At 40.9% G+C, this 12955-nt stretch overlaps 1 protein-coding gene across 1 annotated transcript in view; it reads left to right on the top strand.

Annotated features, from left to right (window-relative positions):
* The window catches only part of TTC33 (tetratricopeptide repeat domain 33), a gene marked incomplete at its 3' end in the record, with an annotated part of 47197 nt that overhangs the window by 15422 nt on the left and 18820 nt on the right, over positions 1 to 12955 (top strand). Inside the window, exon 2 of the mRNA XM_082013389.1 lies at positions 9061 to 9142. Coding sequence (XP_081869515.1) covers positions 9061 to 9142 — 82 coding nt within the window. The remainder of the gene's footprint in view (positions 1 to 9060; positions 9143 to 12955) is intronic.

Genomic DNA, 12955 nt, shown 5'->3' with positions numbered 1-12955 from the left:
GGTAGACTGTACTGTTTATTACACATCTGTATTTCACTTTTATTTCAGGAGACTTGATGGTTTTTGCTGACTAGTATTTGCATTGGTACTTAATAGTTGTTTTACATCAATACTTTCTAATCGTTTCAGCTATGTGGGGAGGTTTATAGGGTGCCTGCCTAATTAGCTTATTGGTACTTTTATGAAAAATAAATTAAAATTGCCCTTCAAGTCTCAAAATGCCATAGAGAATTACATGTTTCCTCTGTCTTTATCTCTTTCTCTCTGTTTTTGTGTATAACTTCTGTCATTATTTCCCCAGGACTCAGTTTTGGGGCTAGTCTTGTTGAATGTCTTTATTGATGATCTGGCTGAGGGGATGGAGTGCTCCCTCACTAAGTTTGCAGATGACACCAAGCTGAGTGGGAGTGTTGATCTGCTGGAGGGTAGGAGGGCTCTGCAGAGGGATCTGGACAGGCTGAATCAATGGGCTGCGGTCAATTGTATGAGATTTAACAGGGTCAAGTGCCAGGTCCTGCACTTCGGCCACAACAACCCCATACAATGCTACAGGCTTGGGGAAGAGTGGCTGGAGACCTGGCCAGTGGAAAAGGACCTGGGGGTGCTGGTTGACAGCTGGCTGAATATGAGCCAGCAGTGTGCCCAGGTGGCCAAGAAGGCCAACAGCGTCCTGGCCTGTATCAGAAATAGCGTGGCCAGCAGGAGTAGGGAAGTGATTGTGCCCCAATACTTGGCGCTGGTGAGGCTGCGCCTCGAATCCTGTGTTCAGTTTTGGGCCCCTCATTACAAGAAGGACGTTGAGATGCTGGAGTGTGTCCAGAGAAGGGCAGCGAATCTGGAGAGGGGTCTGGAGAACAAGTCTTATGAGGAGCGGCTGGGGGAACTGGGGTTGTTCAGCCTGGAGAAGGGGAGGCTCTCTACAACTACCAGAAGGGGGGTTGTGGTGAAGTGGGTGTTGGTCTTTTGTTGGTAGACATGGCACTTCAGTACATGGTTTAGTGGGCATGATGGTGTTGGGTTGACCGTTGAACTTGATGATCTTAGAGGTCCTTTCCAACCTTAATGATTCTATGATTCTGTGACATTGACATCAGCAAACATTGTAAAAAGGCCAGAAGTAATAGAGGGGAAAAAAATGAAGGGGAATTACATTATTTAGTACAGATAACAAGAGCATGTCAACTAGGTGAAATGGAACTGCTCAGAATAGAATGTGACCAGACTATGCTTTTTGTGTATAGTATCTCCCAGATTGTTTTGCCCTGTTAATACCCTACCCTTGAGCATCATAATTTGGCAATAAGTCATTTTGAGAAAGATGGAGAAATACTGGTATCTAAATGCCAGAAATCTTTTTTGGTGCATTTTTTTTGGGTGCTGTTCTCAGCTTTTGCCGCCTTGCCCTCGTTTCCATGACTCTGAGAACCAGTAGGATTATAATATGAGGTAAGAAAGAGCTGTCAGCCATCTGTGGACACATAATCAAAAGGTTAAAAGGATTAAATGCTTACTCAACTAGGAAGAAAACAGATGCTACCCGTCATTCTAGCTCTACTACTATGTTTCTAAAGGCTGTCTGAACAAATAATTCTCAAAAGTGGAATATGACCTCAAAATTGCTTCAAATACAGCATAACAGTTTTTCTTCTACATTTTTCTTCCTGTTGCTTTCAGAGGAAGTACTGTTGAAAGAATTTTGAGGAACTAAAGCTTTGTATTTAAAACTTAATTTCAGCAATAAAAATACATTTTTTTCTCTTTGGATACTTAACAGATTTTGCAATAGTTACAATATTTTACTTATATTAATTTGCAGCTTTTGTTTAGGGTACTAAAATAGTGAATTGATTTTTACTGAAACTATACAATACTTTTTTTGTTTTGAAGCTTGGAAGGTTATGACAGTCTGTTCTTATTGCTTAAATAACGAAGTTCAGGAGTAATAAAGCTTGTATTCCTGTTCTTGATTTAAATTTCCATCTGTAAACCTCAGTTCTGCTCCTATTTGTCACTGGCTATTTTGGCTTCCTACAGAGCTCTAGCCCATAAAATGACAGTCAGTGCCCCATTTGAATTATGTTATATTAAATTACAAGGCTGGGTTTTAATGAAGTACTCCACTTATGGTTGCAAAGCAGCTTCTAGACCCTGTAGAGGGTTCCTCAGGTGTTTCTTTCTTACCAGTTGTCATCTTATCTGACATTAATGTCGAACATGAAGCCTTTGAAAATGGAAAAAAAATTTTAGTTATATGTATATTATTAATATTTGTTCTCTTTAATGCTCTTATGTTGTACAACTACTGTGTTCATTTACTAAATGATTTCTTGTGTGAGAATATTTCTTAGTGGTGTGGAGAGTCTTCACAATTTCTGTCCTTAAGCACTCTAATACAACTTACAGTATATGTGAATGTAACCATTATTTCCTCTCTATCAACAACGCTGTTAGCACTGCCTTTTTAAGTAGAAGAATGATTGTTCCACTATGTGTTTAAGACAAACAGTTATGTTATATGACTTGCAACTATATGTACTGAAGAAATACAGGTAAAAGGTTTGCCTATCTGTAAAGAAGTTTGCAAATATTGCGCACTGGTGAATTAAGATCTTTCATGGTGTATTTTTAAATACACCTCTATGTTCTGTTTCGTAATTACTTGACAGTTTTGTGTTAATAGAATACAGGTAGAGATAGCTTATTTCTTGTGACTCCTCCTTAAGTTCAAACATGTATCCGTACTGTAGTTTTAAACTTCTACATGGTAAAAATCAAAATATTTCTCACTGCAGTCTATCCATTAATATTTATATGGTTACACAGGTATGCAGTCAGAGACAGCAGCGTCTTGTGGTTTTAATGACAAAACTAAGCCAGCAAAACCACCACTTAATTGAAGGAAGGATAATAAATTCTTCCAGTTCTCTTCCTCCACTCTGAATAATATCCTGGTGTCTAAGTTATCAACTTGTAGAGAGAATTTGTGCTATTAACTATTCTCACATTAAGATTACACTGCAAAGTTCTCAGTACTGCCACAAAAAATGAAAATTAGCCTGAACTTGTCAAATAAAATTACAATTATTTTGACTCTTGAGTATTTTTGTAGGATCACTTGCAAATATAATGAAATCTTTGTGATTAGCAGTGTATTTCTCTGAGCTTCTGACAGTCTTCATGATGTAATCTTACTGCAAGTAAGTAAATTCCTCTGTTATATCTGATAAGTTTTATATCAAATCTGTATTTTCAGGGAAAAAGTATGAAGTAGCAGTGCAAGGTCCAGGAAGATTCTGCAGCAAAGGCAGGTTGAATTGGGGGGCCGAATATGTGCAGGAATATTAACTCATGTATACTTATGCTGTGAAACGATGTGCATTAGCTCAGTGCGTGCTGGTTTACCCTGTGGTCAATTCAGTATCGTTTACCTCCTCGAAGGACAGTTACAGCAAGTTTGTGTTTATCTCCTTTACTATGGGGCAAGAACATGTATATAGTCAGGTTCCACTGAAGAATTGTCATGTACCTCTTTACTTGTGGTGATTAGTATGGCCATAACTAAATCAGCCTGTTAAATTAAAATGTTTTATTGGAAGTTTTAGTAGATAAAGTAAACCAGCCAGTTTTAACTTTCTCCCTGCATAATCAAAAGTAACACATGACACTTTATTTACCATAAACAGCTGTGCCTTTGAGCTGCGGTAATGATGATTCATCGATAGTGTCAGAATTTTCTGCAATAAAAATAAGATAAAAATCGTAGAACTGCTAAGACTTCAAAAGAACATTTACTATTGTACTTCATGTGTTTAACGACCTACCAATCTTGTGAAGGTTACCAATGAGGTTAAACATGCTGTATGGCACTAGCGATGGACAAGAATTTTCTGTGCATACATTAAGCAAACAATTTGCTTTCAACCGTTCCTGCACACTGTTCTTCTCCAGATGCTTCTATAAAGTGCCATACACCTTTCTCCCCACCCCCAGCAGAGGAAGTATTTTACTGTAAAAAAACTAGCTGGGTTAGAGGATTCTGAAGTTGTTAAACAGGAAAAAAATCCATGTTATGTTCATTGTACTTTATTCTTCTTAGTTTCCTCCTTCACCTGTTCTTTGAATCTTTTTTCCCCACACCAGTCCAGCCTCGCACCTCGCACCATCTCCTAGCTTAAAAAGGGAAGTCTATTCCTGTAATCAACTTCTGCTTTGCTTTTCATTTCTGTTTCCTTTTCATGTACTCTCTAGAATTACTGACTAGTGTTATTTTTCTCTAGCTTCCACCGAAGTCTGAATTTTACCCTACACTAGATTGAAATTGTTCTAGCTGGTGTTTCTGGTGGCCGCAGACCATTCATGTTCATCCTCTGTGACATGATAGGACTACTTGAGAATTAGGCATATTCTTTTTAAAATGTTGTTTTCCTCTTCCCTTCCTTAGCTCTGTCTAACCTGTGTTTCCTCACCCTCTATAACATCTGACTGTGGAAGTGTCTCTCCAAGTATCTCAGAATTTCTAGGAGTTATGTTACCTCATCCCTTCTCCTGACACTGTACTCCTGTCCTCTGCCTCTCTCTTACAAGCCTGTCTCTTTCATCTGAATCTGATACCATCTCATGTCTTCAGTATATTTTCAGATACTTTCAGTGTCACTTAAGAGTATGCCCTGTGTCATTCTGTTCCTGAAGCATCAACTGTGGTAAGCCTGTTGGAGTAAAACTACAGGACTCTAGAGCCTGTGTGATCTGCAGTGATGGTTTTTAGCATATTTTTTATATATATATATATGTATGATTCAAAAACGGATCATTGTGTAACTTGAACAGGGTTTGATTTTTTTTTTTAACTGAGAAGCGTCCAATTAAATATTTTTTTATGGAAGTAGGAATTTGTTTTAACGATTTTGTTTGAGTTCAAGACCTTATCTTCCCAGAAGTCATGTTGAAAAAGTGAAGTGTAAGCATGAGATGTTTGTTTCAAAAGTTTAGCAAACTTCAGTAAAATGTGTCAAGTCTATATAGCTCCCAGATGGTCAGTAGCATGTCTGAAGAGAGTAGTTTTAGTACTGATGCACTGTCCATCAAATCTTCTACACTGAAGCCATCCCAAAAAAATTTTTGCAGTGAAGTGTACTGTTTTACTGAAATCACTGTGGGTAGACAAAATTAAGTATACTGTATCTCTATACTCAGATAAATAGTAGTTCAGTACTTCAAAATATGATAGGCTTTTCTTAAAAATGCTTTATATTACTGGAGGTTTAGATGCTTAGTTACAATGTATATACAGATTAGAATTTTGCTGGAAATATTTTGATATTCTGTAAAATCAAGATATGCTCATTATTAATATTCTGTGACTTCTTTACTGCTACATTAGATAAATTTTTATAGTAATCCTAGACATGTAAAAATTGGTTTACTAAAGATTATATTTTTGCTTAAGTTTTCATTTTGCCAAAGATAATTACATTACATCTTAAATCATGTATCACTGACGTTGCTGATGTCTTAATATCATGTAATCCTAGGGATCCCTAAGAAACTTTCTTTCCAACTCCTATTCAAAGCAGGGTCAACTAGAGCAAGTTGCTCAGGATGTTGTCCAGTTGGGTTTTGGATATTTCCAACAATGGAGATACGTTTAAACAGAATTTCCTATATTTCTGTTTGTGCCTGTTGCTTCTTGTCCTGTCACCGGGCATGACAAATCTGGTTCCAGCTTCTTTGTTCCCTATCTCCCTTGCAAATTGGGTATTTTAACATTATGATAAGATCCCCCCTTCTCCAGTCTGCATAGTCCCTTCTCCCTCAGCCTCTCCTTATATGACTCCAAGCCCTTAATTATCTTTGTGGCCCATTCCTGGACTCATGCCAGTACATGCATGTGTCTCTCATACTGTTCAGGCCAGAACTGGACCCAGCACTCCAGATGTGGTCTCAACAGAGCTGAAGTAGATCACCTTTCTGTCTGCTGGTGATGCTAAGGCATCCCAGGATGCTGTTGGGCTTCTTTGCTGCAAGGGCACATTGCTGGCTGGCTTGTACTCAACTTCCCGTCCCCCAGGACCCCCGGGTCTGCAAAGCTGTTTTCCAGTCGGTAGACCGCCATCCAACTGGAGCTTGAGATTAATCTCCACTTTGATAAATATCAGAGGTTTTTGTAGAAGGCTTGTAGCATCACTGCTGGATGGATCTGCCATTTTTTGAGTCACATTCTTGTTTTTGAGATGTCGTTTTTGATGCAAGTTATTTTAATTTTTGAAGTGCTAGGTTTCATATCCCTTTTTCTGAAGGGACATGATTCAAATGCATGTTACTGTGCATCAGCTGTGCCATAGCATGTGTTCTGAATGTGTGCTTTTCTTCCATATCAGGCATATGGGAAGAAGTTCAGGTAGACCTCAGTGGAACAGCATTAAGCTAAAATTCATTACTTCAATTTTGCCAGCCCTGACATGGCAACTTCTGCAACTTGGCACATGCATACAAGCTTGTTACCTGCTAGTAACTCAACTATATGTGAGCGTATTTACTTACTGAGAAAAGAAATGGGAATAGCAAATGGAATCCTCATTAAATTTGTGTTACTTAAACCCAGAGCAGATGTCATACTTATATTGAAGTTTTCCTTTTCAAAATGAGTTCTCCCTCCTCATAATGGTAATGATCCTGTAGAGTTCAACTCAGAAAAGATGCTGAGAGAAGTAAATTGATCTGTTTTTTTAATTTTTTATTTAATGCCACTACCCCTGTGTTAGCTCACTTATTTCAGCCAAGGTTTATGGTTTTCATAAAACATTTACTGGAACATTGACTTTACAACTGTATCTTTTATCCCCAGGCAACTTTTTCAGTAAGGCATTTGGTATTTAATACAGCATATAATCTTTTCCTTCAAGGGAATGAGGTAGAATATTCTTTGATTAATGGACTATCTTTATAGAAAGGAATTTTTTCCTAAATTTGCATTAAGAGAGCAAGCAACATGGGCTTAGTTTCTCTTAAGAACAGTGCACTTTGTTTTTCCTGGAATGGCAATGGAAACATCTTTTTTCCTGAGCATTTAAAAAGAATAGAACAGTCATATTTTGTAAGACTTTCTTCTTAAGGAAATATATGCACTGAAAAGCTCAATATTTCACAGACATGTGGATATCTCCACACTGTAAACTGGTAGTCAGCAGTCAGTCTTTTTGAGCAGGTGGTTCAGCATGTGCCTACAGACAAATCGTCCTTCTCCAGCCTTCTTCCACTGTGTTCTCAGTCCTGGGAAGCGATTCTGGCATTCTGTCATCAATTCACTCGGATCGTGCTTTCTGAGGCTCATAGACAGAGTTCAGTAGTTTACTGTTCATTCACATAACACACATAGCACAGCATTTCTGTGAATGGACAACCTTTTTTCCCTTGCCCATCTTTATTCTGTTGGCAGACTGTTGACAAATTGGCAGGAAAACCCAACAGGATTTAGGGGAATGTTTGATTATATTTGGTGCTCTCTTCAGAGGTAGCATGTTCTTGCTGTGAGTTTTTATCCCAGTTACTGGTGGTGTTACTGTATTTGTTCTGTCTTCCAAAATTCTCTTTTTCTAAACTTTTTTGCTACACTCACAATATTGGGCCTTGCTGCATGGCCAGGACACCACCTAACTGAGCTGAGGCCTTCTGTTACTCGTGTAGGTTTATTGTGCTATATCTGTGCTAGGTCTTGAACCAGACTATAATCTTCTATACAAAAAAGTAGTTCTTGCTAACTAAATGATAGCTTAAGGCTCCTACTGACCTACATAGAAAATGTGGTGATGTTTCCTTTAGTGTGAACACCCGCCCATGGGGAATGAACTGACATATACAGCTGGTGGCTAAACTTTGAGGAAATGGAAAATTTATTGAAACATCCTGTGTTTAATTTGAGTGCTAAACATACTTGTCAGTGTCGTTTACAAACTAATAATACCTGAATCATAATGAGAGTTTGACTTCAGTTGTGCTGGTTTTCTAATCCATTCTTCTATTCCAAATCAGTTCATAACTTTCTCAAGTCTTCATGTGACTGTTCTGGAAAACCTGGAGGTGTAATACAAGCCAGAGGGCTGAAAAGTGGGGAAGGGAAAGGGAAGGAAGCATGGGGAATAGGGGAAGATAAAAACTGTTTCCATATGAAGTGTGTGTGAAAATTAGTTTTCTCTATACACATTAAAATTGCAGTGTGGGTATCTATCAAGAGCAACTGTTTCCATACCTTTGCAGTGAACTTAATATAAATATAGGAGTTCCTACACAGTTCCATAACAAAAGTGGATCTTGAAACAGATTCGGAGAACTTGTGGCACTCCACAGACTCGTTAATGTGAGGCCACCTTTAGGGCTGAAAGACTGCATCCCTGTAACAGCATTTTATTATGCTGTTAGACTTCTTCAAAACCTTAGTATGCATTTCTCCAAGTTTTACATCTTTGTTCAAGACAAAAGACCTACTTTTTATTGTGTTTGGCCAACTCTTCTGCTTTCTGGGGAGGGGCAACATATTGTGAAGCTACTGTATACCTTCCCAAAGCTGAGTGATTTCAGTATAGCTGTTTACTTTCAACTTCTTTCTTATATTTATATACCAAACTTATTCAGATGTCTAGTGTCTCACAGTACAGAAATGCAGGAGGGCACCTCCTATCTTTCAGCCTTTTTAGACCAAAAAGACATTTTGAATTCTGACTGTAGCAAGGCATGTTGGGTTCAGATTATATTTCTTTATGCCTGACTAGGGATGATTTTGACAATATGAGGAATTGTCAAAAGATTCAAGATTTCTAGTTTTAAGTCATTGCTTTGCCTATGTTGACCTGTAAATTCACTTGAGGCCAGTTGTGCAGTAGTACTTAGCAGTCATTTGGTCAGAAGGAATAGGCAGTTCCTGAAAACAGTTCAGCGTCTCTTCTAGGGAAGTAGTTAGAAAAATCATTAATACTGATGACATGCCAAGTTTAGGACAACGTCAGGATATAAATAGAAATATCTAATATCTTTAAATATAGTGAGACTGTAATATTGTTTTAACAGGTACCGAGAGGCTATTCAGAAGTGGGATGAAGCACTTCAATTAACTCCAGAGGATGCTACGCTGTATGAGATGAAATCACAGGTAAAGCATGACAATTCTTTAATACTTTAGAAATTAAAACCAAAAACATTGTGCTAGTGACATTGTGCACCATTTTGTAGCTGTGTGAATAAACTACAGCACACTTCAGGTTTTTCATTTTTTCCCAACACAACAAGGTATCTTTAAACAGGAATTAAAATAATGTTGTTTATTGTGATTGACTGGGATAACATCTTTGTTAGCATATTAATTAGGTGTAATGCAGAAAAAGTAACTGAAATATTTAAAAATCTTATTGAGATGAGCAAGGAGAGCCTTACAGTCACAGATCAGCAAATTTGACTGCTAAAAATCTGTCTGCTCTTTCTAAAGAGTTAGCTTAATACTATTAACATTAAACAGGGATACTGTATGCAACACATAAGCTCCAGTCTCTTTTTGTATTAAGTATTACATAGATAAATTATAGAATCCTTGGGTTGGAAGAGACCTTTTAAGGTCATCTTGTCCAACCCCCCTGCAGTGAGCAGGGACATGTTCAACCAGACCAGGTTGCTCACAGGCCTGTCCAACCTGACCTTGAATGTTTCCTTGGAACAGTATGCCCAGAGAGGTGGTGGAGTCACCATGACTGGAAGTATTCAAAAAATGTGTGGACATGGCACTTCAGGACATGGTTTAGTGGGCATGGTGGTGTTGGGTTGATGGTTGGACTTGATGATCTTGAAGGTCTTTTCCAACCTTAAGGATTCTGTGTGTGATTCCAGGGATGCGGCATCTACCACCTCTCTGAGCAACCCATGCCAGTGTTTCACCACCCTCATTGTGAAAAATTTCTTCCTTAGATCTAGTCTAAATCTGCCCTCCTTTAGTTTAAAACCATTACCCCTTGTCCTATCGTAACAGGCCCTGCTAAAAAGTCTCTTCCCACCTCTCTTGTAAGACCCCTTGAAGTACTGAAGGATGCAAGAAGGTCTCCCCGGAGCCTTCTCTTCTCCAGGTAGAACAACCCCTGCGCTCTCAGCCTGACCTCATAGGAGAGGTGCTCCATCCCTCTGGTGATAATTGTGGCTTCCTCTGGATGCACTCCAACAGATCCATGTCTTTCCAGAGCTGGATGTAGGACTCCAGCTGGTGTCACACCAGAGTGCAGTAGATGGGCAGAATCACCTCCCTTTACCTGTTGGTCATGCTTCTTTGGATGTAGCCCAGGATAACGGCTGGCCTTCTGGCCTGCAAGCGCACATTGCCGGCTCATGTCCAGCTTTTCATCCACCAGTACCCCCAAGTCCTTTTGGGCAGGGCTGCTCTCGATCCCTTCATTCCCCAGCCTGTATTGATACCAGGGGTTACCCTAACCCAGGTGCAGGACCCTGCCCTTGGCCTTGTTGAACCTCATGAAGTTCACAGGGGCCCATTCCTCAAGCTTATCCAGGACCCTCTGGAAGGCATCCCATCCCTCAGGCGTGTCAACTGCACCACTCAGCCTGGTGTCATCTGCAGACTTGCTGAGGGTGCACTTGATCCCACTGTGTCATTGTTGAAGATATTAAAGAGTACTGGTCCCAGTATGAACCCCTGAGGGACACCACTCATCACTGATCTCCATCTGGACATTGAGCTGTTGACCACTACCCTCTGTATGTGACCATTCAACCAGTTCCTCATCCACCAACAGTCAACCCATCAAATCCATATCTTTCCAAAGTAGACAGAAGGATGTTGTGGGGGACTGTGTCAAAAGCCTTACAGAAGTCCAGAAAGACAACACTGGTAGCTCTTCCCTTGTCTACTGATGTAGTGACTCCATCAGAGAAGGCCACTAGGTTGCTCAGGCAGGAATTTCCCCTTGGTGAAGCCATGCTGGCTGTCTCTAATCGCCTCCCTGCCCTCCATATGCCTTAGCATAGCTTCTAGGAAGATATGTTCCATGAGCTTCCCAGGCACAGAGGGGAGGTCTGACAGGTCAGTACTTCCCAGGGTCCTCCTTACTACCTTTTTTAAAAATGGGTGCAGTATTTCCCTTTTTCCAGTCTCCAGGGACATCACCTGACTGCCAGGACTTTTCAAGTATCATGGAGAGTGGTTTGGCAACTCCATCAGCCCATTCCCTCAGGACCCTGGGATGAATCTCATCAGGTCCCATAGACTTGTGCATGTTCAGGTTCCTCGGGTGGTCTTGAGCCTGATCTTCTCTTAGAGTGGGAGGGGCTTTGTTCTTCCAGTCCCTGTCTTGTAGTCCACCCGCTCGAGAGGTGTGGAAAGAGAGATTGCCAGTGAAGATTGTGGCAAAGAAGTCTAAGAAGACTAAGTAAAGAAGACTGAGTACCTCAGCCTTCTCTTTATCTGTGGTTGCCAGTTTGCCAGTCTTGTTCATCAAGGGGGTTGTACTTTCTTTGACCTTCTTTTTCTGGCTGACATACCTGTAGAAGCCTTTATTATTATTCTTTGCATCTTTTGCCAAGTTCAGCTCCAGCTGTACCTTGGCCCTCCTGACCTCACCCCGCACAACCAGGCAGTATCCCTGTACTCATCCCAGGATACCTGTCCCTGCTTCCACTGCCTGTGCATTTCCTTCCTGCCCTTTTGTTTGACCGGCAGGTCTCAACTCAGCCATGCTGGTCTTTTGCCTTCCTTTCTTGATTTCTTACGCCTAGGGATTGAGAGCTCTTGTGCTCTTTGGAAAGGGTCCTTAAAGATCTGCCAGCTCATTTGTGCTCCCTTATCCCTGAGGGCTATTTCCTAGGGGGATTCTTACTGACTAACTCCTTGAAGAGCTGGAAGTTTGCTTTCCTAAATTTCAGGGTCCTCTTTGCCTGTCCCACACCCCTCAGGACTGCGAACTCCACCAGTGCATGATCACTGCAGCTCAGGCTGCCTCCAGTCTTTATGTCACCATTTAGCACACATGCAGTGGTGACCAACAGGTCCAGTATGGCATCCCCTCTGGTAGCGCTGTCTATTACCTGGCACAGGAAGTTATCCTCCATGCACTCCAGGGGTCTGCTAGATTACCTACAGCTTGCCATGCTACTTCTCCAGCAGATGCCGGGGTCATTGAAGTCCCCCAAGCACGATGAGAGCCTGCGAGCATGATGCCTCCTGTAGCTGGATTGAGAAGGCTTTGTTAATAAGACTCCCTGGATCGGGTGGCCTGTAGTAGACACCAACCACAAGATTCCCTTTGTTGCCTCAGTCCGTGATGCTTATCCATAAGCTCTCAACCTGCTTGTGGCTGTTCCTCAGAGACAGCTCTTCACACTGTCCATTTCTTGACATAGACGGCAACACCTCTGCCCTTCCTTCCTTGCCTGTCCCTTCTAAACAGCCTGTAGCCATTGATAGCTGCACTCCAGTTGTGGGATTCGTCCCACCACGTTTCAGTAATGGCAACCAGGTCATAGCTTTCTAGCAGCACAGTGGCTTCCAGCTCCTCAATGCTGCGTGCATTGGTGTAGAGGCACTTCAGCTGGGCTGTAGGCTGTTCACTCTCTTAGAGGACCCCCCCCCGCCAGTCTTAGTTCCTCTGAGGTCTTTCTCTGGTGCAACAGGCTGAGGGGCCTCGCTAGCACCGTGTGCTTCTAACCTTGGTATGTCATCCCTCAGCTTGTTGTGGGTGAGCCTGATATTATCCCCCACCCCCTTTGAGTATAGTTTAAATTAGCTAATTAATTAATATTGGGAAATTTCATTAGTCTTGGAAAAGAGCATTAAACAGAGTATATTTATGATGTCAATTAATCTGAGCCTTTATTTTAAAGCTGTTTTGAGGAAAAAGGCTTGCAGCCATCAACGCCTCCCTAAAGTTATGAGATCAATTTGTAATTTCAGTGTGTCTTTGCGTGGCATAGT

This window comes from Phaethon aethereus, assembly GCF_964289735.1.
Source record: "Phaethon aethereus genome assembly, chromosome: Z".
NCBI classification, from domain to species: Eukaryota; Metazoa; Chordata; class Aves; order Phaethontiformes; family Phaethontidae; genus Phaethon; species Phaethon aethereus.
The sequence above is the reverse complement of the archived record's forward strand: the minus strand, read 5'-3'. Positions and strand labels throughout refer to the sequence as shown.